Here is a 22890-nt window from a genome sequence, read left to right as displayed (position 1 = left end):
GATGGGGCAGAAAGAGTGTGCGGGGCTGTGCTGGGCTCAGCTGGGACACGGCCCCGCTCCTCGGGACAGGGGATGGCTCTTGAACACCGGGAGGGAGCGGGGACAGGGACAGCCACTGTTCTGTCACTAGGGGAGTGACACCAGCACCGCCAGTGCCGGCTGCACCCAAACATCCCCAAACCCTCCATGGGCACGGTGACACCTTTGGCACATCCCCGGGGTGCCCAGCACCCTGCAGCACCCACGGGCAGCGCTCTGGCCCTGCTGGTCCAGTGGTTTGATGCCGAGTGACAGAATGGGAGCAGGGCTCCATCGGCCGTGTCAGCCCACGGCGCCCCGGGCGCTGAGCGTGGCCGCGGGAGCCGCGTGACGGAGGGGATGGAGGGGATGGAGCGTTGGGATAAATCCAGGGGCTCTCTGGGATGGGATGGGATCGTGGTCATGCCCAGAATGTGCCACTGCAGCCTGGCACCTGGGAAAGCCCAAAATCAGGGATGGGAGCGGCCTCTGGGCAGCCCAGTAGAAATGTCCCTGCCCGTGGAACAAGGCGGGCTTTAAGGACCCTTCCAGCAAAAAACATTCCATGATTTTATGATTTATCGGGATGAAAGGTGTGATCCTTCCCAGGAGCCCAGGGCTGGGGTCTGTCCTGCTCTGACCCTTCCCGGAGCCCAGAGCTGGGGTCTGTCCTGCTCTGACCCTTCCAGGAGCCCAGGGCTGGGGTCTGTCCTGCTGTGACCCATTCCAGGAGCTCAGGGCTGGGGTCTGTCCTTGCTCTGACCCTTCCAGGAGCTCAGGGCTGGGGTCTGTCCTGCTCTGACCCTTCCAGGAGCCCAGGGCTGGGGTCTGTCCTGCTCTGACCCTTCCAGGAGCTCAGGGCTGGGGTCTGTCCAGCCAGGCACTGGAGAGCTGGTGCTGCTGTGCACGGAGTGATGCTCAAAGCACCCAGAGCACGCCAAATCACACCCCGTGCTATCGGAACGCTCAATCCCAGCATTTTAACCGCGTTTGGCTCCATTTAAGGCCCTGAAATGAGGGGTTAACCCAGCTCACAGCAGCCCCAGCTGCTTTTCCTGGAGGAGAAGCAGATGTGGGAGCAGGGAGGCTGAGAGGGGCTGGCTGGGGCCCGGGRCTGAGCTCCTCAGCTGCGGCACCAGGCAATGGGGGCTGCAAATTGGGATCAGATGTGGGCAGCTCCCCTCTCTAAATGCAGCACTCCGGGGCTGCCTGGGGAGCAGCAGGAGGAATAGGAGGGGTTTTTTTTTGTGCTGCTGGGGCCCAGGGTGGCTGCAGGGACCTCCAGAGCGTGGTGCTCCCCTGGGAGAGCTGTGTTTTCCTTGGGGAGTGTCCCTGCCAGCCCCTGGGAGCTGAGCTTCCCTGCTTCTTTCCCTGCCTCTTTCCTCGCCTCTTTCCCTGCCGGTGCCGGGCGGAGCGGGCTCTTCCCGGAGCAGGGACCATGCAGGAGCTGGTGGCTGGTGTGGAGAAGATCAGCTTTGACTCGGAGGCTGAGGCCGAGCAGCAGCGAGGAGCTCGGTCCCTGCCCTTGGCGGGGGTGGACGGTGAGTCGGGGACAGGGCTGTGGCATTTTGGGAGGGGGACAGGGCTGTGGCATTTTGGGAGGGGGACAGGGCTGTGGCATTTTGGGAGGGGGACAGGGCTGTGGCATTTGGGGAGGGGGACAGGGCTGCGGGAGCTCTTGGGGTTCTTGCACCCACCGCCACCCCTGGGTGGTTCGGGGCGCTGCTCCCTCAGGGGGTGTCAGTGTCCCCAATGTCGCCGTGCTCGCAGCACGGCGGTGGCAGTGAAGCTGTCCCCAGGTGGCTGCGGACAGGGCTGCGGGGACAGGCCGGCTGTGACACGCGTGTCCCCAGGAGCGCAGGGTCCGGCCGGGCGCGGWGGGGCCAAGCCCGCGGTGTGCAAGCACTGGCTGCGAGGGCTCTGCAGGAGAGGCGACAGCTGCGACTTTCTGCACGACCACGACACCGCCAGGGTGCCCGAGTGCTATTTCTACTCCCGGTTCGGTAGGTGCGGGGCCGGGGAGCTCGGGGAGCCTCTGCCCGCCCCTCCGGGAGCCGCTGCCATCCCTCGGGTCTGGCCTGGAGCAAGGGGCTGATGCCACCTCCCGACTGCGGGAAGAAGTGTCACTGTCACCCGGCCGGGGTCAGTGTCACGGGCGCTCCCGTTTGTCCCCTCCTGCCCCTCCTCGAGCGATTCCCGTTGCGTTTGGCGGGCGCTGTCCCCGATGTGCCCCCGCTCCTCCCGCAGGCGAGTGCAGCAACAAGGACTGTCCCTTCCCGCACGTCGATGGCACCGCCAGCACCGTGGGCTGTCCCTGGTACGACCGCGGCTTCTGCAGGCGCGGTGAGCTGGGACAGGGACGGGGACGGGGCTGGGAGGGCAGGGGGACCCCACGGACCCGGTGGGGATTTGGGCTCGGGGCTGCCGGGAAGGCAGAACAATCCCGGTGCGATGCCGTGTCCTTATAAATGTCCCCTGTGCCTGGCAGGTCCCCTGTGCAAGTACAAACACACGAGGAGGGTGATGTGCTCCAAYTACCTGGTGGGCTTCTGCCCCGAGGGACCCAAGTGCAAATTTGTGCAGTAAGTACCGGGCAGGGCTTGGGACGGGGCTGGGGACGGGGGGAATGTCCCCTCTCTGAGGTGGCTGTGGCCTTGCAGAGTCAGGGACAAGGACCCCAAGGGTCTGAATTCACCAAACCTCAGAGCTGAGGGTCAACGGTGGGTGGGTAGGGGACAGCCCTGGTCCCCACGGAGATGGCTGTGGGACATCCCTGAGGGGCTGTGGGAACTCCAGGACATCCCTGAGGGGCTGTGGGAGCTCCAGGACATCCCTGAGGGGCTGTGGGATCCTCGGGAGGATCTGGGGCCACCACAGGGGATAACTGTGTGTCCTGTGTGTCCCTTCCAGCCTCAAGGCCGGGCTGATGACCAGCAGCACCGACCCAGCCAAGGTGAAGCCGTTTTCTCTGTACCCACGGGGGTGCTGCCCCAGCTGCCCCCCAGCTCCTGGGGGACAGGAGCTGCCAACTGCCCCCTTTCCTGCCCCATTTCTGCCCCACAGGAAGCTGGGTGTCCATGGGGGCTGCTACAGCGGGATCTGGCTGCTGGAGAGGAGAGGGGAGGTGAGGATGTGCCACCCAAGGAACCACCCACACGTGTCACCCAGCAGCTGGCAGCTCCTCTGTGGGACACCGAGGGCTGCCCCCCGAGCACACAGAACCTGCTGGAAGGAGGAACCTGCTCCAAGGTGAGAGATTTTGGGAGTGGGAGGGCTGGGAGCAGGGATCTCACCTTGGAGAGGTGGTGTGGGGATTCCCAGTGATCCCAGAACAGCCTCCTGGACTGGAAATGTGCCTTTCCCCCGTGTTAACATGGCCTGCCCCTGGAGCTGGGCTGGGAAGGAAGGATATTGTGGGATTGAAATAACCTGACCACAGGGGAAGGGATTTGAGTGATAATAACCAGTGGGAGAACCCTGGGAACAACAAATCCCTCCGGGTCAGAGGTTTGGTGCAGTTGGGTTGCTGTTTCCATGATCCCACTCCATCGGAATTGGGGTCAAAATGAGCGTGTGGGGCTGTGGCAGTGCCTGATCCCATTCCCTCTGCCTCCAGAGCGGATCAGTCAGTCCCTGTGCYGGTGAGAGYGGGAGGACTCGGCTGGAAATGCTGYTGGGACAGTGACTCCAGAGCTCCCACACGGATCAGGGAYGGGGAACGGCACTTTCCTGGCCTAGAAAAGCCAGCGGGGATGGCCCAGCACCACTCACAGCTCGCACAGAAATCACTTCATGCAATGAAAACGGGSATTTTCCACAGCTGGCTGCTCCCCCTGGCACAGCAGCAGCGTTCCTGAGGGGTGGAGGGGGCAGGACTGGCTCGTGCCAGGATCCTGGGCACAAGGGGGACACAAAGCACCACGTCTGACATCACAACCCAAGCAGGAAAGGAAAACCCACACAGGTTTTTTATTGCTGGTAAGAGAGTTTTTGGTGYGGCACCTCTGTCACGGCACTACTGCACTGTGCAGAATAAAGAGCTCAGACTTTTAATTCTTGGCTTTTCTTTTTGCCCTCGGTGCCTGCAGCATGACCAACCCTTTCCCAGACATGTTTGGGAATGGCAGGCTCTGACTAGCACTCCTGACTGTCCTGGTTTGTCTGCTGCAGACACAGCTTTGCCCTTTGGGCACAACAGCTCATCCCGTGGAGGTTGTTTTTTTTTTTTTTTTTCCCTGGAATTAGGGTGCTGTGGTCTGAGCTGCTGCTCCCGTGCCTTCACACAGGTCCTGACCAGTCCCACCAGTACAAGGGGTGAGAACAAACTGGGCTGGGCCAGGCACAGCTCTGTGATTTGGAGAATGGTTGTTGGGATTGAAGCCCACCCTGCCACGACCCTCAGTGCCAACACTCAGCTACAGAATTGTCAAATAATCTCTAAAGACAGCTCAGGATAAGGTGCTGTCCCATGATCCCAAAGCAGGGATTTGGGACTCTGCAGCCCCCAGGAGCTCTACTGCCCACACTGACCTCTCTGGGTGCCTCTAATGCTTTCTTATTTCACCACTAAAAGCTGCCTGGCGCACGGAGGGGTGACCAGAGGCTGTCCCTGTCACCTCTCTGCTACACGAGGGGACCTGCCAAGCTGCCCCTCACAGCTCCAGCCCCATCCAAGGCTCTGCTGCTGGCAATCCCTGCTGGGATCCTGCTCCTGGGTGCTTCTGCTGCCTCCCAAAGAGCTGTGGCTGTTCCTTGGCTGCTGCTCCAGCTCCTTCAGTGGTATTTACGCCAGCGGTGACGTTCTGGAAAAAAAAACAGGGACAAAACCATTGCAGTGTGAGCACAGGGAKCTGTTTGAGGGCTCCAGCTGGGAGGGTGAGCCCAACTGCAGCTCATGTGCTGCAAGGGGAAACCACCCAAACACCAGCAAATCCCTCGTGATTTRTCAGGAAATCCAGGGAATGGGAGCTCCTGTTGGAACATCTCCCTGTGCTTTGTGCAGGCTTTTCAAAATGCTCCTGACAATCCTGGGAGAAGCTGTGAGTCAGGAACTGTTATCAGCACTTTTATTAAGCAAATTCCCCTGCCCACCTAGAGAATCCTGCTCTCTCAGCTCTGGTATTAGTCTTAAATGGGGAGGATTTAAATTATTCCAGAGCTTTAATTAACAGGAATGCTAAAATAAAACTTTGCAGCAGTTGGAAAAGGAAGAAATCCTGAAATAGGAGAACCCAAGGAAGCCTTACTGAAGTGCTGGTAGTTCCAGCCATAGCTGAGCAGGCAGTAGCCAGCCAGGAGCATGGAGATGCCAGCGGGTCCCCCCTGCCTCACGTGGATGTATTTGGCACAGTAACTGCTCCAGGCTGTGGGGAGAGAAAGCAAAGGGATAAATCATTAATTCAGTGTTCCTGTGCAGCTTTCCAAAGCTGAGATGTTGGGGCTATTTATTCCCAYGGGCAGAGGGCWGGGTTGGGTGGGATGTGGGAAAGGGATTGTTCCCTGTGAGGGTGGGGAGGTCCTGGGATGGAATCCTATCCCTGGAATTGTCAGGCTGGACGGGGTTTGGAGCAGCCTGGGACAGTGGGAGGTGTCCCTGCCCATGGCAGGGGTGGCACTGGATGGGCTTTATGGTCCTTCCCAACCCAAACCATTGTGGATTCCATGATTTGTGCATTTTTGACCCACTGGAGCAGCAGTGTAAAGCAGGGAAGGGGGATGAATCTGCCCCAAAAGCCAGGAATTCTCACCTTTCTGCAGTGCTCCCAGTAGCCCCTGGGGAGAGAAGCTGCAGGTGCTGATCCAGGTGTGCAGCTCCCCCAGCCTCACCTCCATGAGGGGCCTCTCCGAGAGGGGACCTGCGGGGTGACAATCACAGGGGTCACAGGGAGCTGGGATCTGACACGGGATTAGGGCTGGGAAAAGGAGAGGGAATCACCTCTCCCACAAAGTCGGGGCTCCACCAGCCTGAACATGCACGAGCCTGACTCCAACCCCCATAAAACCATCAACCATCGGCTCTGCAGCTGCAACGGCTTCTCCTGGATCCTTTCCTGGATCCTTTCCTGGATCTTTTCCTGGAGCAGCCCAGCATTCCCCACCCTCCTGTCCCATTCCCAGCTGCCATCCCAGCACTTTTGTTACCTTGCTGGGGCTGTGAGAAATGGCTCGTGGGTGTCTCCGCTGCAATCCTCACATCCTTCTGGAATGAATGCATCCCTGGAAAAATCCTCAGCCCTTCACGATCAGGATACAAATCTGGAAACCACTCCAAGCCCGTGGCAGTGGCCCTGGAGCTGCTGCCAGAGGCCCGGGRTGAGCAGGTGGGCTGGGTTTTGGGGCTGTGGAGCAGAGCCAGCTCCGGGGCTCCCCCCAGGCTCACGATGGGCTCACGATGGGCTCTGTCCATCTGCTCCCCGCTGTCCCGCAGCCCCTGCAGCCTGCTCGGCTCATTTTTGGATGTTCCCTGGCCTCTGAACGCCTTCGTCAGTGACAGATGGAGGTTCTTGGGGCGCAGAGCTGACACGGGGGCTTTAGATCCCACCCCGAMTTCCAGGTGCACCTGCTCCTCTCCTGCCGTGGATTTGTCTCTTTTCTCCTGCTGGATGAGCTCACCGAGGCTATTTCTGCTCTCAGAGGAATCCTGAAGTACCTTTGTTGCTTTTAAAGTGTTTTTTTCTCCTTTGGAGCTCGCAGTCCCGTTCCCCACGGCTCCCTGGTTCCGAGTCTCCTTGCGCTTGGATTTTGGAGCAGTTTTTTTTCTGGGAGCAGGACCGGGCTCCGTCCCTCCCTCAGCCCTTCCCGCTGCTCCCGCGCTGCCGCCGGGCTCCTTCTCCCGGACCACCCTGGCTCGGTGCTTCTCGATCACCACCTTCACTCCCTTCTGCAGCTTCTTGGGGATCTCYTCCACCTCCTCGGGGTGCAGATCCAGGCTCCTGGCCACGTCCTGCACCGCGGGCTCCCGCGCTCCCCTCAGATCCTCCCGGGGCGCGGCGGGACCGGGAGTTGGGGTGGGCCCCGGGACGGTGCCGGTGGCGGGGGAGGCCCGGGGGCTCGTTGCTGGTCGCGGCGCGGCCTTGCAGTGCGGGAGGTGCGCGCGGAGCCGCTTGAAGGGCCGGTGGCAGTGCGGGCACAGCTCCGGGCCCGGCGCCGCCCCCGCCGCCATCACCGCCACCGTCCCGGTCCCCTCACGGCGCCGCGCTGTGACGTCACAATGGCGCGGCTCCCCCGCCCGCCGCCGGCCCACGCGGCGCGCGTTGTGACGTCACAATGGCGCAGCCCCGCCCGCGCGGGCGCACGCAGTGACGTCACGGGGCGAGGCGGCGGCGGAAGCGGCGGTCGGGGCCGGGCAGGGCCGCGCTGCCGCCCCTCACCGCGGCCTGGGCCCTCACCGGGGCCACCTCCGCCCCTCACCGCGGCCTGGGCCCTCACCGGGGCCACCTCCGCCCCTCACCGCGGCCTGGGCCCTCACCGGGGCCACCGACCCCTCACCGGGGCCACCTCCGCCCCTCACCGCGGCCTCAGCCCCTCACCGGGGCCACCGACCCCTCACCGCGGCCACCGACCCCTCACCGCGGCCTGGGCCCTCACCGGGGCCACCTCCGCCCCTCACCGCGGCCACCGACCCCTCACCGGGGCCACCTCCGCCCTTCACCGCGGCCTCCCGTCCGCTCCGCCATGAGCTGCCGGCAGCCGCTGCCGAGCGAGCGGGGAGCGAGACAGAGGTGAGTGAGGGCAGCGCGGCCTGGGGGCGGGCGGGNACCGCGGCCACCGACCCCTCACCGGGGCCACCTCCGCCCTTCACCGCGGCCTCCCGTCCGCTCCGCCATGAGCTGCCGGCAGCCGCTGCCGAGCGGGCGGGGGGAAGGAGGGGTTGGGCTGAGGGGAGGGGGTTCGGCCGCTCGGAGCAGCCCCGGGGGTACCGCGGGGAGAGCGTTGGGGAGCGGTTCGCTTCAGGGATGGGGTAATGGAGAGCGGCCCCCGAGCGCTGGGAGGGATTAAAGGGGCCTGAGGGGTTCAGGGTTTCGGGGTGGAGGGAGGGTTTAAAGGGGTCTGAGGGGTTCAAGGTTTCGGGGGGGAGGTTGGGTGCGTTCGGGAGGTCGAAGGGACACAGGGGATGCAGAGGATTCGGGGGAGGTTCTCGGTGTGATGGGGGAGGAACCAGAGGAACCGTGGGGCTGGTGTTGTGAGGCAGTGAGGGATCGTGGAGTCAGGAAATGGGGTGGAAAGGATTTTAAAGCTCTTCCCAGGGGCAGGGCCACCTTCCATAGCCCAGAGTGCTCCCAGCCCTGTCCGAGCCGGGCTGGAGGTTTTGAGGTCACTGCAGGTGTTGGGGAAAGGAAGGATCCACGGACAGCACAGACATGGGGTGAGGGRGGAATGTCCCTTCCCCAAAGAGAGTTCCAGGACGGGGAGAAGCCGATGGACAGTGTTTGGTGCCTGTGATCCCAGGGGAGTGGGGAGGCAGCTCTGGGCTGTAGGCGTGGGCCAAATCCTGGCAGCTGAGCTGCTGCACAGCCTGGCTGGAAGAAAAGAGCCGCTTATAAATACCTCCCCCGAGTCTGTTTTGACTCATTCGAGCACAGATTAATTTTAGGCACCAAAACAGCTCCATCCCGTGTTTTTGGAGGGTGCTGAGATCCTGGCTGACTTGTCATGTTTGTACGGTGGGGAAAATCGTTTGATGTTTGTGCTGAAATCCTGTGGAYGGGAATTCTGGGATGCTGCTGGTGATCAGCTGCTGTGTTGATGWCACAGAATCCCAGARTGGTTTGGGTTGGAAGGACCCTAAATCCCATCCAGGGCCACCCCAGCCATGGCAGGGACAYYTCCCACTGTCCCAGGCTGCTCCAGGTCCTRTCYAGCCTGGCCTTTGAGTTTTTCCCTTTATCTCCTCTAATCTGGGAATACTGGCACCACCCCCACCCCATTATCCYCCTCCTTTGCTTTGATGCCTGCAAAGATTTGGATAAAAATTAGGTTTAAAATTGTACTTAGTGAGCCAGACAAGATGTCACGAGAGGGTGGTAAATGCATCAAAAACAGAGAAGGGTTTGTTTTCCATGACAAAATTTTGTTTCCTGACAAAACCTTATTTCCACGTGGGAAATATGATTGTTTTGGAAGGTAACTTGACTCCAAACAGGGTGGGGGAACTAAAGAAAGTCCTTGTGGGGTCGTGTGAGCAGGTGAATAATTGGGTGTTCATGGAAGATGTGGTCACTGGCACTCAGTGTTAGGTGTCACTCCGAGCCCAAGGATTATTTTTAGGTGTGCAAGGCTGACAATTAATTGTTCAGTGAGTTTATTTAGAAGGGTGGTTTTAGTGTGAGTCTGTGTCCCTTAAACTGGTRTAAAGCATCTTGTGAGAAACAGGATCCTTTGCTCTGTGCCCTTAGGCAGCAGCTAAAAGGAGAGTGTGAGAGTCCACAGCACCTCAGGGGTCTGGACACATCCTGCGTTAATTTGTTAAGTATTCCTGCTTTTTTGGGTGCCTTCAGAGAACAAAGCAGAAGGTTGATGAGTAAGCTGATTATTTATTTTCTCCCTGAATTTCCTGCAGGAAGAGGAGAAGGAATGGCAATGAAGATGATGGTCACGTTCCCCAGACAAAACGTAGCACCAGGAATACTGTCCTCCAGGACTCATGGGACACTGAGGTGAGAGCCTTCCCAGGCAAATCCACTTTCCTTCAGTGCTGAATTTCAACAGCAGTTGGAATATCCTGTGTATTTTTTTTTTTAAATTTTTATTTCTTAGCTTTGTGTTTGAGGTCATGAGGTTTGACTTGGTGACATCAGAGATTGAAATCTGTAAAAGGCAGTTTGGAAATCAGCATTTCTGGTGAAGCTGGTTATCCCTGGCCTGAATATTTCTGGGAATAAGCTTCAAATCCTCCTTTGCAGCACCCAAGGGAATAATTTGCTGCTGTGTCTGTTTTTGCTGTGTCCAGAGCAGAGGAGATGATGAGGGTGGATGTGTCCATTGCTCCCTTGGCCTGACCATCAACTTTGCCTTTACTTACAGTGAGGTGATTATTTGTGCTGGGAAGACAAAACACATTCCAGCCAGGCCTTATCTGATGTGGAAAAAATGCTCTGATAGAGCTGCTCAGTTCACAGCTAAAACACTCAAACTCCAACCATTTGCTTTTAACTCTTATTTTCCGTTATTTTTTGTTGGATGTGGGATAAACTCTTGTTTTCTTACCCCTCACCAGACAGGTGTTCTCTTGGTGCAATTTGCAAAGCCGTGAGATTTCTTTTTAAAAAATATGCTGATTTCCCAACTGCTGCCGGATTTCCTGTGTGAATCACCTGCAAATTCACTGTGAGCAACGTCCTTGTGTTGCAAAACATTCATGGAAAGGAGGGTGCAGAGCAGAGGCTTCCTCCTGCTCTGCATCCCTGGAAGTTAATGAAATTAATTTCTTTCAAGGTTTTAGAAATACCCTTGGTTTTTTAGAGCCTTCTCACTTTGAAGGTGGACTGTAATGAGCAATTATAGTATGGATTATTATAGAATTAACTCAATTATTCARCTCTTAATTGTCCTTTGCAGAAAATATTTAGTTGCTGTGTAACTTGAGCTCTTTTATAATCTCTAAATGGTTTCTAATGTGTTTTTATACGTTCCTATTGTGAGGGAGACTCTCTCTTAACCTGTTCAAGTAGATTATGTGATAGGACACTGCTGGAAAACGCTTTAGAGCTGCTGTCCATCATGAAGGAATTCTCTGGGWTTAAAACTGCCCTGGTTGCTGTGTTGCTGTTTTTCCAGGACAGCAGGGAGWCTTTGCATTTTGGGGTGTGATGGGGAGAAGCAGCCCTGGTTTGTTGCCATCTGACACTGAATCACTTGTCCAACAGGTCAAACCCCTCCGTGTGTGTAGAGTAGTTAAAGGCTAAAGCAGCTTTGTGGCGGGAGGAGGACGGATTTAGTGTGGAACAAGGGATTGAAGTAGGAGTAATGAAATTAAGGAAATGAGGAAAACCCCTGATGGTGAGTGGCAGAAGCACCTTTGCTTGTCGTGTAAACACCTGGTGTTTGGGCAGAGCCACTAAAAGCAGGACTGGCACTGSGTTTGTGGCCACACAGCAGGGGTGACCTTCACCCTGGCCTGGTTTTTGGGTKCTGCGAGGGAACAGCACGGGCATGACTGACCCGGGGCAAGGTCACTGCTCAGCCTAACAGAGACTCTGCTTCTTGCATGCACTTGCCTGGTAAAAGTCTGGTTTTAACACATTAAACCCTGGTGTGAGGCAGGGAGAAGCTCTCACTGCTGAGGAATGTGGACGGAGCTTCCCAAACACCACCTCATTCTCTGAGGAACAGAATTCCCAATGTTGTCTCCTGATGAATAGAGCTTTTTCTCTCCCTCTCTTTTTTTTTTTGCTTGTTTTCTTCTTGGATCCCTGAACTGAGCATGCYCAGAAATTCAAGCCCCGAGATTAAATCTGTATTATTCCAACGTTTGGTTAAGGACTTCCTGTGCCAAAGGGAGAAATCCTTGTGCTCATTGTGCACAAGTGCTTCCGATYGGTGTCGCCTGGAAAGTCTCAGCCAGCTGTAACACTTGTATTTACTTCCCTCATACTTGGTTGTGTGCAAAGACACCTCTTTTGGTTAAAAATCCCCACTGGTTTTGGGATATTGAGTGAGAAAGGGGGTGTGGGAGCAATTTGTGACTTCCAAGAGCACGTGAGGGTCACTTTTCATTGCAGGGCGTTGCACACCTGCTTTTTGTGAAACATTACCCAAAGTCCTGATTCCTCTGGCCCATTTCAGTTAAAAGTTGACTGTTCCCTCTTTCAAATTGAGACCATGGCCTCAAGATGGCAAGCAGGCAGCTGCATTTTTAAACAGGACTTGGCTTTTGGCAGGATCTCTTCTTATTTTTTTTAAGTCTTGCATGTTTTTTGCTCTGGAGAAGGAGGTGAAAGGAAGTTTTCTCCTTAGTGGCAGTTCAAACATGAGCTGTTCTGTGATGTCACYCCTCAGTCCCTCACTTTGAATCCCACTGCTCACCCCAACCAGATCCAATTCCAAAAGATTTGTGTCTTCTCCCCTTGGATTGTCCTTTCACCAGGACAGGCAGCACTCCTGACTTCCAATTTTCACAGATTCTCTCTCAKTGCTGCTTTTTGACAAATTGCTGTAAGGATGTGCCATTCCTGCTGCTCCTGGAGAAGCTGCTCCCAGGTTACAGCCACCCTGAGAGTGACAGAAACCTCTGCTCTGGGGTTCAGTCCTTGGGCAGGCACAGACACGGGGCTGGAGCGACAGCCAACGTTAAACATTAGCGAGGCAGAGCCTTTGCCATGGAATTTCGCTTCCTGTTCAGCCTTGTTCTCCCTTTTCCAGGRGGTCAGCTGYGTTRTTTTCCCTGTATTTGGTTAGAAMTCCATTGCTTGCCCCTAAATCAARTCAGGAGAAATWGTAATGGATCCTCTAAGGGSATCCCACTCATGGGAATGCTGAGAMTCCCCAGTTGTGCTCTGCACCCGGGGCAATCACCAATGAAAACCCTTTGCTCTCATTTTCCCTGGGAAGGAAGCRAAGTCTCWGTGTTCTGGCTGACCCTTTCCTTCCTGAAYAACTTCTGCAAACCCGAATTTCTTGTAGTTCCTCTTTGTTCTGGCTGATGCCAGGATTTCCCAGAGCTCAGAAACACCTCTGGGTGTTCTTGGCAGAGATTAAATCAAAGTTCTTGTCCCCCTCTGTTGAGGGTAGGGCTGGTTCTTCATTTGTAACTAAAACCAGATAGTGGCTCTGTTAAACTCATCTTAGAAGATGTTGAGAGCAGCAGGGGCTCAGTGGCTTTCTCCAGTTCCTGTCACGAGGGGTTGTCACAGATCTGCACGTTGATACATTGAACAGGACGTTTGTTCTAAAACAGTGTGATGTTATGGTTTAATGAGCCCAGCAAACCTTGAAGATGCCCTTTTGATAGTTAAAAGTATTCATAAATGTCACTGGGCTGCTTTCCTTTGCCCTGTAAAGCTTTGTTGATGCCTGTCTGCTGATTTGATGACTTTAAGGATTCTTTTCTTGTCTAATTGTAGTCCAAAAGCGTTACAGAATGTGCACCACAGCCTGGGGACATGGTAGGTGTTCCATGTGATTTGGGCAATGCTAAAGGGGTTCCAGTGCTAGTGAATCTTTGCATTAGAGAACTGGAAATAAAGAGGGTCTGACAAACCACGGCTGTCACCAGCCTGAGGTGTCAGAAGCACGTCCCAGGACACAGTGCCAGCTTTGAGAACCTCTGAGATGCACAAAATAACTGCTACTAACAGCTGGAAATGTTTGTTGAGATGTGAAATGTGAGCAGCAAGCGAGGCCAGGTTCTCATTTGGATTTTTACCTTGATTTGCAGAAGGTGGCTGTAACGAAGCTCAGTAAGGAGCGCAGACTAAAAGGAAACAAAGTGTCCTGTGCGGTGGGTTTCTCTCAAGGCTGCTGTGACCCCCTCCAGCATCGCCTGTGACTCTTTTGTGCTGCTCTGCAACAGTAGCTGGGCTGCCCAGCCCCTCTGCCGGCTCCCCCCTGTCCTTCTGGGATCTCTTTAGATTTTGGAAGAGGATTTGGGTTCAGGTTTTTCCTGTGGTTCCATCTGTGCTCCCTGGGGAATGACCCCGCTGCGTGTTTCTCTCTCCTCGCAGCCTGGGGCTCTTGGCTTGSCTTGCTGTGCTCCCACAGAGCTGAAGCATTTTTGGTGCTTAGCAAAACAAAGGAATTTGTTAGGGTTGGATGGTCAGGATCGATGGTGGATCAGTGCTGGGGGGGTTGTGTTCTATTCCAAACATCCACAGTGCCTCCCTGGGCCTTGGACACACTGCTGGGTGCAGTTTGCACYATTCCTGATTTATTGCAAATACACTGCTGGGTGCAGTKTGCACYATTCCTGATTTATTGCAAATACACTGCTGGGTGCAGTTTGCACCATTCCTGATTTACTCCAAGTGAGGCCCTTCTGCATGTGGTAAATCTCTGGGGACTTCTTGAAATTTGTCTTCTTCTGCTGTGGCCACAAAGCTTTGASTTCTGTGGCTTAATCCTTACAAAAWTGTAGGGTTTTTTTAGCTGCTGTCACTTACTCTGGCTGCTTTTATCAATTCATTTATGGGATGGCAGAGTAGCCCCTCGCTGATTGACTCACCCAAATATTTGCAGGTCCTGACCAGCAAATCACMCAGAACTAAAATATTCCAGCTGGAACTAATGGGACCTCTCCTTAGCAGCCCTTAAAACGGTGTGAGCCAAGCAGTTTTATGTCTTTGAATCCCTTATGATGATGGCAAATGTTCTTCCAGCCATTCCCAGAAACGAGGTTATCCTAAATGCTGGCAAATGAGCCCTGGCCTTTCATTCCAGTCAAATGCTGAGTTCTCTTTGCTGCTTGTGGAATTCTTGGGTGCCTGTCGCTCTTTCACTGTCATCTCAAGGAAATTGGTATGGAATTGCTCTGGAACACTTCCAGTTAAGTGCMATGGAGTATTTAACTGGGAGAAGAGTTGATGTCAGGGTGTTCAAAGATTTAAAATGGGTGTTGTGTGCATTTAACAGCCTCTTGCTTTGGATGCTTCAGATCTCACTTTAGGATTGCCTTGTAGGAAAACGCTTTGCATGGTGCTTCCCTCAAACCTCTGCTAGAGCAGAAGTGCCAGAGCTGCCCTCCCTGCCTGGGAATGTTCTTTATTTTCCAATTCTCGGATGACTCCAGCAAACTTCACTAGTGCTAACGTGGGGTTGGGGGCAGAGCTGAGGGTTTAACTGGGAAAGATTGAAATCCAACATCCTGGAGGTCAATGAACCCTGGGTGAAGGCTTGTCCCTTCAGCTCTGTGACAYTGGTGTGGGTAACAACAACCTCTCCATGCCAAGGTGGATTTATTCACTCCATCAGGCTGGAAATATGGGAGGGAGGGATTTATCCTAAAGGTTTGCTTCCGTGGGGTGAGGAAGAAGTGTCTGATGTTGCTGTTCACCTGTGTCCCAGTCCTCCAGCAGTGACAGCGGGAGCAGCAGCAGCAGCAGCAGCTGTAGCAGCAGCAGCATCAACAGCCCCGACAGAGCAGAGTCCAGCCTCAACCCCAGGATTGCAGGATCCAGCCCTGTCTCTTCCCAGCCCTTCCATGAGCAGTCTGCACTAAGCCAAGGTCCTTACTTCCACATCAACCAGATCCTGAAGGAAGCCCACTTCCACAGCCTACAGAGCCGGGGACGCCTCCCTACATGATGACCCAGCAGCTCCCTGCCTTCTGTGAAGGGACAGCACTGTGTAGATTTGATATTTCAACTTCAAAGTTTGTTAAAATGGAATTGCACAAAATTGCCTGTTGCCTTTTCAGTCTATATTTGAAATAACAGGTTAACAGGAGATTGTTTACTTGTGGTTTGCTGCACTATTGCAATGCAAAAAGGGGCTTTGAAGCAATTTTTATAGGATTCTTTTTGGGGTGGTTCTAAAGTACATGGCAAGAGGAGACTGAGGAGTCCACATGTGTGTTATAGGATTGCAAACTGTCCAATTCCAATCGACTGCCTAATCTGTTTGTTAGCAAGTTGTTGCTTTCTGTAAAGTTCTCTTAAGCGTTCCTCTTCAGTTTTATAAGTCTTTTTTTAATTTCAATAAACTAGTTAAAAAATAATTTGGCAACATAATTTTTTGAGCATTTAGAGTTAGTGAGAATAGGAGCAGTGAGTGCAGGTCCTTAGGCCTGGCCAGCTGTGAGSTCCCACCCAGTTCAGGGTGATGAATCTCTTATGAGCTTCACTGCTGCAGGGCTGGAAGGAAGATGTGAAATTAGAGCCAGGACAGGTCGGGCAGGTGCTGCAGGGACCACTCAAGAGCAGGGTGGTGGTGCCTGGAGGAGTCTTACCCTGCTCCAGCACCCCTTTCCAGCTGTGAAATGTTTTGTTTTCTGTTAGTGTGTAGGTTGTTTTGGCATTTTTTCCTTTAATTTGACTTTAATGTAAGGATAGGAGGTGAAAGAGCAGCTCCAGCTCTGTTCCAGCAGCCAGGGGACAAGGACAATCCAAGCTGTGCCTGGTGACACGCCCTGCTGTGGCTGAGGATGGGAAGTACTGACAATCCCAGAGGTGCCACCGCTCCTGCCACGGGGACAGAGAGATCTCAGTGAAGACAAACAGCCAGAGCAGAGTTTTATTGGTTGCTGCCTCACTTGGTCATGCCTGAGAGCCAGCCCAGCTTGAAGAGGGACGGTGCCACCGCRTCCTCGTCCTCGGTGACGAGCTGCCGGAACAGGGAGCCCGGGCGCGCCGCCTCGTCCTCTCTGGGCAGCACAGGAGCTGCAGCCTGCTCCTTGGGAAAGACAAAAGTGACTCTGACTATCACAGCACCCCYGGGGCTCCCTCCCTACCCTCCCTCAGCAACAGGAGCTGCAAGGTGGAACCACRGCACAAGCGCTCCTCCCGTGCAGCCGGAGCCACCCGGAGCGGTGTCACTGCTGGGTTGGTGACAGAAACACCCGGGCCAGCAGTGCAGCACCTCACTGCCATTAGCAACAGGCACGTGACGGATGGCACTCAATGCTCTAAAACCCCCAACACTCATCAAAACACTCTGAGCAGCAGGGCAGGGGCTGGTGCTCTCGGAGCAAGGGATCACAGCGTGGTAGAAGCACAGCTGATGCCCTTGCAGGAGCTGTTCTTGGAGAATTAYGGATTTTAACCTCTCCAGCCGTGTTTTAACATTGAAGAAGGAGCAAGCATCTGTGAGGGATCCTGGGAAGTGTGGCTAGCACAGAACACAGGTGTGCTGAGCACAGCACAGCAGCTGAGGGGAGTGACAGGACGAGCCAGACATCACTGCAGACTGCTACTGTCTACTGCAGCTGAGCTGGGAGAGGTAAGGAATACCTTTACTGGGAATTCTGGGCTTTCAAACACCCCTTCTACTGGGTCTGGTCCTCCATTCCCAGTTATGGAGAAGGAGAGTTGCAAATTGAACATCATCTCAAGTGACACTGGTACAAACAGACCTTGAACTCTTGTTTTGGCTCTTGTCAAGACTCAACAACTTGTYCCAGTTGCCAAGACCACCACAGATGGTTTGGGTTGGTAATGACTAAAGGAAACATTAATTGCTGCTTCCCACAGCAGTGAGGTATTCCTTGGCTCTCACTCAGCACACAGAGCTCCATCTAAGCAGACGTTTTAAACTGGGRGAAATGGAGCAACAGAAAGATTGGCTGCTACAACTCAGCACCAGGAGAGCAGCAGGACACTCCTCACACAGCTGGGGTACCTGGCCAGGCCTCCTCAGGGGTTACAGGGCAGCATCCCACTGGAAAGGAGTTGAAACATTAGCTACTGTCCTTCAGCCTTCCTTGCAGCCCTATTTAATGAGTTGTCTTTGATGCATTCCCCTCATCCATGTAAACCCTCACTGCCTCTGCAGGGTGGGCATTGCCTGCTCTGCCACAGAGCAGTGACCCCAAAARCACTGGGGCAAAGGGTGGGGTTTTGGAGGGTCCTGAAGAAATCCACCCCATCTCCTGCTGTGCTGCCGTAATGATTCATTTTACTGAAAATAAAAATCAGGTGAAATMATCTTTGGCTACTTTCTTCTTTTCCCCACAAGCTCGAGTGTTGGAGGGACAATAAATACTGGGGAAATATTCCTAGTTTTCACGGTGAGTTGCACCAACCTGGACTCTTTCTGTGCTCCTGGCAGTGGATTTGCTCTTCCGGGAGCTGGACATGCTCAGWGGCAGAAGTCCAAACCTTAAGAGATGGAAGGAAGAAATGTAGGAAGCAGCRATTCCAGAGCAGCTTCCCAGAGGCAGGAGAGTGCCTGGAAGAGCTGGGTGCCTCACCTGATCTGGCTGGATGCTAAGGGCAGGATGTTGTGCAGCTCCTGCGAGCTCAGTGCACCACCTCGGCTCATGTATTGGTGCTCTGTGCCCGTCAGCAGGCCAAAGAGAACCTGGWAGGCACAAAGAGCTGTTTGGATTGTGGAAGAGAGTTTGGAAGGCACAAGGAGCTGYTTGGATTTGGGGTTCCTGCAGAGCTGACCCTGCAGTACATGGTGAGTTCACTCAGTGCCCCACCACTGAGTTTGAACGTGAAGAGTGTCCCTTCCCCCTCTTAACTCTTGTGTTTCATTATTCCCACAGTTGAGTCCCAGACCCGTTTCAGCACTACTTAACCCRATTAGTGTTGCACAGGCTGCAGTGAATCCTGTTAGATAAAGTTCAGCCAGCCCCACACACRGGGCTCAGCCAGCTCCTCTTATCTTCAGCTGGCACTGCACACTCTTCCCCTTTCCAGGGAAGTGCCAGTGCTTATCTGGAGGCATTAAGCAGCTGAAAGCCCTGCAGGAGGCGTTTGCAGCCCTGTCCCCACGTCCAGCCCTGCTCCCTACCGAGGTTCTCTGCACCAGGCGGTTCAGGTTGCTGGTCAGGTGTGGGGTGAACACATCCAGGTCRAAGGGATCGATGTGTCCCTCCAGGAAGTCGATGACCTTCTCAAGCCTGCAAGCAGAGCACMGGGCTCCTGTCAGGGCTGACCCCTGGTGATGCCAGCTCTGAAACAGCCAGGGATTTCCTGAGCAGAGCAGCAATTACTCAGCACAACAGCTCCAAGGGTTTGCAGCCCTTACACAACCCCCAGCAGCAGAACTTTCTCCCTGTGGTACCCCCCGGGAGAGAGGCCTCGGTGCTCCAGGCTGGAGCTTGCACAACTCTTGGCTGGAACCTCARTTGTTCTCTCCAGGGACATCCCTATGACACAGGGACAGGGGGACAGCCCAATCCCTCAGCCCTTGGCCACAGAATCCCAGCCCTCCTCTGTTTGAGGATGAGCTYAGTGTTGATGCAGTGGCAGAGCTTGGAGCCTGCACCGTTTTAGGGCTCCCCAAACCGCACCGGAAGGATGTGAACCCCAGAACGTGCCATACCTGGAGTCCTTGATCCTGCTGGGTTTTGTGTCCTCACTCTTGGCTGTCAGGATGATGCTGAGGTACCTCAGGTCRTAGAGTAACTGCAGAGCCCTGCTCTGGGTCAGGGGGAAGCTGTCYGGCCTCTGCAAAGGGACAGGCAGGAATGGGGCTCCTCCCTGGCACAGGACAGGCTGCCCAAGGGGCAATGGTTGAGAACAGCCCCAGCACAACCAGAGTGTGAAATCTGGTGTCTTTCCCCATTCTGCCTCAATTTTGGGGGAGGCAGGATGAGTGTAAGTGTCCCCTTTCCATGTGTCCCTGCATTCCCAGCCACCCTCCCATCCCACACCCAGGTACCTTCTCCTGCTTCTGCTCCACCAGCTTTTCATAGGCAGCGAGCACCTCTGCCATGCAGCTCCTCAGCAGCTCCTGCAGGGTCACCTTGGGCACCGTGTGGCCACCGACCCTGTTCACCTCCTGGCACAGGCTGAACAGCAGGCACTGCACGTGCCACGAGGGCTGGGGATGAGAACAGGGTTTATCTGCACATGGGCTGGAAGCTCCATTCCCTTCCCTGTCCCTTCAGATGGGTGGTTGTAGTGTCCTGCTTCCTCAGCAGCCACAAAGCTCTGCCCCACAGAGGCATCTCACAGGGTCTGATTTACTGGCACCCCAGATTTTGGGTTACAGCAGCTCTCAAAGTCCCAAAAAGGCTTTRCCAGAGGTGTTCACTGAGTGCCGTGAGAAGAGAATTGTTTGTTGTGCCTCTTCTGTCACCACAGACCCTGCTGTTTTCCCCTCACCCTTCTCCTGGGCCTCCCGAGTTCTGATCCAGCTGCTTTTTCCCTCAGAATCCACAGAATTCACRGGCTAAGGTTCACTACATTTCCCTGTCCAGCCCCTCCTGTGCTGTGCAAACACAGAATTCATTCCAGGGCCTCTCCCCCACACCACTGCCACCTGCTCTGTCCCTGTCAGGTCCTGCCTGTGCCACCACCACACCCATGGGAAGCCACACGCCTCAGTTCCCTTAGGATTCCACAGTCCCACWGCTGCAGCCCTGGCCTTCAGTGCATCCAACTTCCAAGAAATCTCTCTCCTGGGACCTCTGCTTAAATCAGGCCTAAGTCCTTCTCTGGCTCAGTTTTACAGGATCTGGGCCAACCTTACTCACAGAGATAAACAGTGACAATGACCCATTTCCTTCCTCTGACCTCTGTCCTCGAGAGGTGAGTATCTCAAAGAGCACCAGAGAGTGTTTATCCTCTGCTCGTGACACCAACAACCTCCCCAGCAGCTCAGGGAGTGTTTCTGGCAGGCAGTGCCTGCTCCTCCCCGGGCTGTTCCTCRTACCTGCACAGGCAGCCGGATCTTTGACGTCACGCTGCTCCCAGACTCGGTTTCCTCCTGGATTTCGATCTCATCCCAGCTGGTGGCTGTGGCCARGACAGCCCCAGCCGTGTCGAGCAGCAGCGTGTGGGTGAAGCACTGAACCAGCCCCTGGAAGGTGAAAGCCCCAGTCACAGGACAGTTCTAACAGGGCCACAACAGCCAGCCCACCCTGCCTGTGGCCTCCTGCAACCTCCACAAACTGAAGGATTCTCAAAGTGAATTCTCTGGAGACCATCCCACCCCTCTCCAACTGGGCAGCAGCACAGGGAGCTCTCAGCAGCCAGTGCTGACCCCAGGGAGGGAAACCCTCCCCAAAAAACATCTCTGAGGAGGGAAACAGCTCCTTACTTTGGTGACAGCTGAGCTCCAGATCTGATAMGCCAACAGGCTCTGCTGCAGGAGCTCTGCCTTCACCCCCTGCCACTTGGCCAGCTCRGGGGACACCTCCTGGGCTTTGTTCTTGCCCAGTTTCTTGGCAGAGCGTGGTTCCTTGGGTGCCAACTCCGCCCCGCCCGCCCTGCCCAGGACACAGCGCTGCAGGTGAGGGCACAGCTCGGGCAGGGCCTGGCACAGCCTGGCCATGAAGAGCACAGCGTTGAGCTTGGCGTCCCCAGGGGTGTCCAGCTGGCTCTGGGCGCTCTGGAGCTGCTCCCTGACRCAGCCCAGGAGGTGCTGGAYGCAGGTKACRCAGTGGTCACGGAGCAGCCCCTGCACGGTGCCGGCGTCGGCGAAGCGGTCGAAGGCAGAGTGCGGTGGCACCGCGGGCTCCTTGGGGACAGAATCATCCGTGGGCAGGTAGCACAGGACATCCTCCAGCCTGGCCTTCAGCTTGGAGTCCAGCGTGGAGCAGAAGCTCTGCACGCACGGAGTGAGTGCCTGCGCCTTCATGGCCAGCCCGCTTCTGGCGAAGGGCCCGCGCTGGCCCACGCTGACCCACGCCGCGTCCCCGGGCAGGTCCCCGGGGCTCTCTGACCACAGGAACAGGGCCACGTTGTGCTCCAGCTGGATCTGCTTGTTCAGGGCACAGCTGCCACCTTTCACTTCCAATTCCTGCAAGGCTACAGCCAGCAGCTGCTTGGAGCTGCTCGAGATGGAGTCRAAGCCTTCTTTGGTCAGAGTCTGCAACAGAATCAGGAGGGAAAAAATAATTTTAACACACATAAACACACCCTTGGTGCACTGTGGGCTGGTTGAGACAACAAAGGGGTGCACAGAGTGCTCCCCAGAGCACAGCACTCACCTGCAGCCTGTCCAGGAAGAGCTGCTGCAGCAGCTCCTCCCAGAAGGACAYGGGTCTGTCCAGCAGGCGACGGCACACGGCCTCCCAGTTGTGGCTGCTGGAATCGCTGGAGAGCAGCTCCCACACGGCGTCACGGATCCCTGCCAGCCCCTTCATGCTCTTCACGTACACCAGCAGTGTCCTGACCCCTGCCCTGATGTCATCGCTGCACCTGCAGGTAAAGGTTCACCTGTGTGAACCACAGGGTGCCTGGCTGCTGAACTGAGGGTGCAGGATGAGGAGGATGATGAGGATGAGGAGGAAGTCAGCCAGGCTGGGATTTTGCCTCAGTTCTAAGATCACATGGTGCCCWGTCCCACTCACATGCTGATCCACTGCTGCAGGGTCTCCCGGAGGTACTCCTGGCTGATGGGGTGTGCCAGGGTCCGCAGGGCCGGCTGGAATTCCACCACGGATTCCGGCAGGTACTTGAACCAGCTGCTCAGCTTCAAATCCTCCTCCAGCACCCCTCCTCTCCCTGCAATCACAGCCAAGGATCAGCAAAGCACGGGGCACCCTCCTGCCCGCATGGCTGGGTGGGTACAGGGCTCACCTGCAGGGTTTTGTCCCGTGGTGCTCTCCAGGGTGGAGAAGAGCAATCCRCAGGGCAGGGCTGGATCCGGGGCCACCCCCTCGGGCACGGTGTAGAACAGAGCGTGGGCCTGGTACAGGGTGGTGGTGAGCAGCTCCATCAGGGAACACACCTGAGCTTTGATACCTGCACCTGCACAGAGATGACTTTGAGCCAAGGCAGCCCATCAGCAGAGGTGAGTGGCACCGTGTTCCGAGCCCCGTGGTCCCATCCAGGGAAGGGCTGGAGGGCAAAGGATTCAGCCTTGTGTCCCCCTGCTTCCCCAGTACAGCTGGGCTTGGTTTAAACCCCTAAGAACTGTTAATTTTTGTGCTCTTTTGCAGCATCCTCGTCACCATGAGATTTATGCAATCACCCATCCCTACTTTGGGGACACGAGGAGGTGACGGGAAGGTTTCCCTTGGCAAGGAGCAGCCCGTGGCACTCACTGACCGTGGTGTGGCTGGTTGAGCAGCTGCTGGATGGCCAGTTTCCTGGCCAGCAGGAAGTCAGCCAGGGCCTGCCGTGGGGAGCTGTCCTCCAGCAGCATGATGGCACACAGRGCTTCTGCCACCGCCTGGTCCGAGCCCGTCCGGCAGCGCAGCAGGGCTTTGCTCTCCTGCAGGATGGTGGATCTGCCACGGGAACGAGMTGGGAGTCACTGCCTGAGCCACACRGKCACCCGGGGTGGGTGCTGGCTGCCAAGGCACTGTGATGCTTTCCCCAG

The 22890-nt window shown here is 55.7% G+C and overlaps 5 protein-coding genes across 10 annotated transcripts in view; 2 read left to right on the top strand and 3 right to left on the bottom strand.

Annotated features, from left to right (window-relative positions):
• RPL38 (ribosomal protein L38) overlaps positions 1-22890 on the bottom strand; it is a 135662-nt gene that overhangs the window by 99143 nt on the left and 13629 nt on the right. The window lies entirely within an intron of this gene.
• On the top strand, positions 1457-3342 carry CPSF4L (cleavage and polyadenylation specific factor 4 like). Its single transcript, XM_057383226.1, has 6 exons — positions 1457-1559; positions 1872-2021; positions 2209-2361; positions 2507-2600; positions 2929-2971; positions 3082-3342. The coding sequence occupies exons 1-6, from the start codon at positions 1457-1459 to the stop codon at positions 3340-3342; spliced, it is 804 nt and encodes a 267-aa protein (XP_057239209.1).
• On the bottom strand, positions 4831-7248 carry CUNH17orf80 (chromosome unknown C17orf80 homolog). Its single transcript, XM_057383201.1, has 3 exons — positions 6160-7248; positions 5766-5873; positions 4831-5381 (listed from the first exon to the last, which is right to left on the bottom strand). Exons 1-3 carry the CDS (start codon positions 7178-7180, stop codon positions 5179-5181), a joined length of 1332 nt encoding a protein of 443 aa, XP_057239184.1. The 5' UTR covers positions 7181-7248; the 3' UTR covers positions 4831-5178.
• FAM104A (family with sequence similarity 104 member A) lies at positions 7330-16068 on the top strand. 6 transcript variants are annotated; one of them, XM_057383210.1, is made up of 6 exons: positions 7330-7474; positions 7554-7593; positions 7676-7739; positions 9578-9674; positions 13394-13456; positions 15016-16068. In XM_057383210.1, exons 3-6 carry the CDS (start codon positions 7693-7695, stop codon positions 15253-15255), a joined length of 447 nt encoding a protein of 148 aa, XP_057239193.1. In that variant the 5' UTR covers positions 7330-7474; positions 7554-7593; positions 7676-7692; the 3' UTR covers positions 15256-16068. The 6 variants fall into 6 exon arrangements, with proteins under 6 accessions (XP_057239193.1, XP_057239191.1, XP_057239190.1 ...); XM_057383209.1 differs by having other exon boundaries at positions 7337-7515; positions 7557-7593; XM_057383208.1 differs by lacking the exon at positions 7554-7593 and having other exon boundaries at positions 7594-7739.
• COG1 (component of oligomeric golgi complex 1) overlaps positions 16075-22890 on the bottom strand; it is a 9676-nt gene continuing 2860 nt past the window's right edge. Inside the window, 12 exon segments of the mRNA XM_057383200.1 lie at positions 16075-16341; positions 17690-17765; positions 17858-17967; positions 18406-18514; positions 18940-19064; positions 19279-19440; positions 20275-20421; positions 20662-21432; positions 21554-21764; positions 21917-22070; positions 22146-22316; positions 22617-22798. Of these exon segments, the coding sequence (XP_057239183.1) occupies positions 16198-16341; positions 17690-17765; positions 17858-17967; positions 18406-18514; positions 18940-19064; positions 19279-19440; positions 20275-20421; positions 20662-21432; positions 21554-21764; positions 21917-22070; positions 22146-22316; positions 22617-22798 (2362 nt within the window). The 3' untranslated portion in view covers positions 16075-16197.

This window comes from Malurus melanocephalus, unplaced genomic scaffold, assembly GCF_030028575.1.
Source record: "Malurus melanocephalus ecotype Western Australia unplaced genomic scaffold, MMel_1.1 scaffold_616, whole genome shotgun sequence".
Taxonomy (NCBI): Eukaryota; Metazoa; Chordata; class Aves; order Passeriformes; family Maluridae; genus Malurus; species Malurus melanocephalus.
Note: the sequence above shows the minus strand (reverse complement) of the source record. Positions and strands in the feature narration are given on the sequence as shown.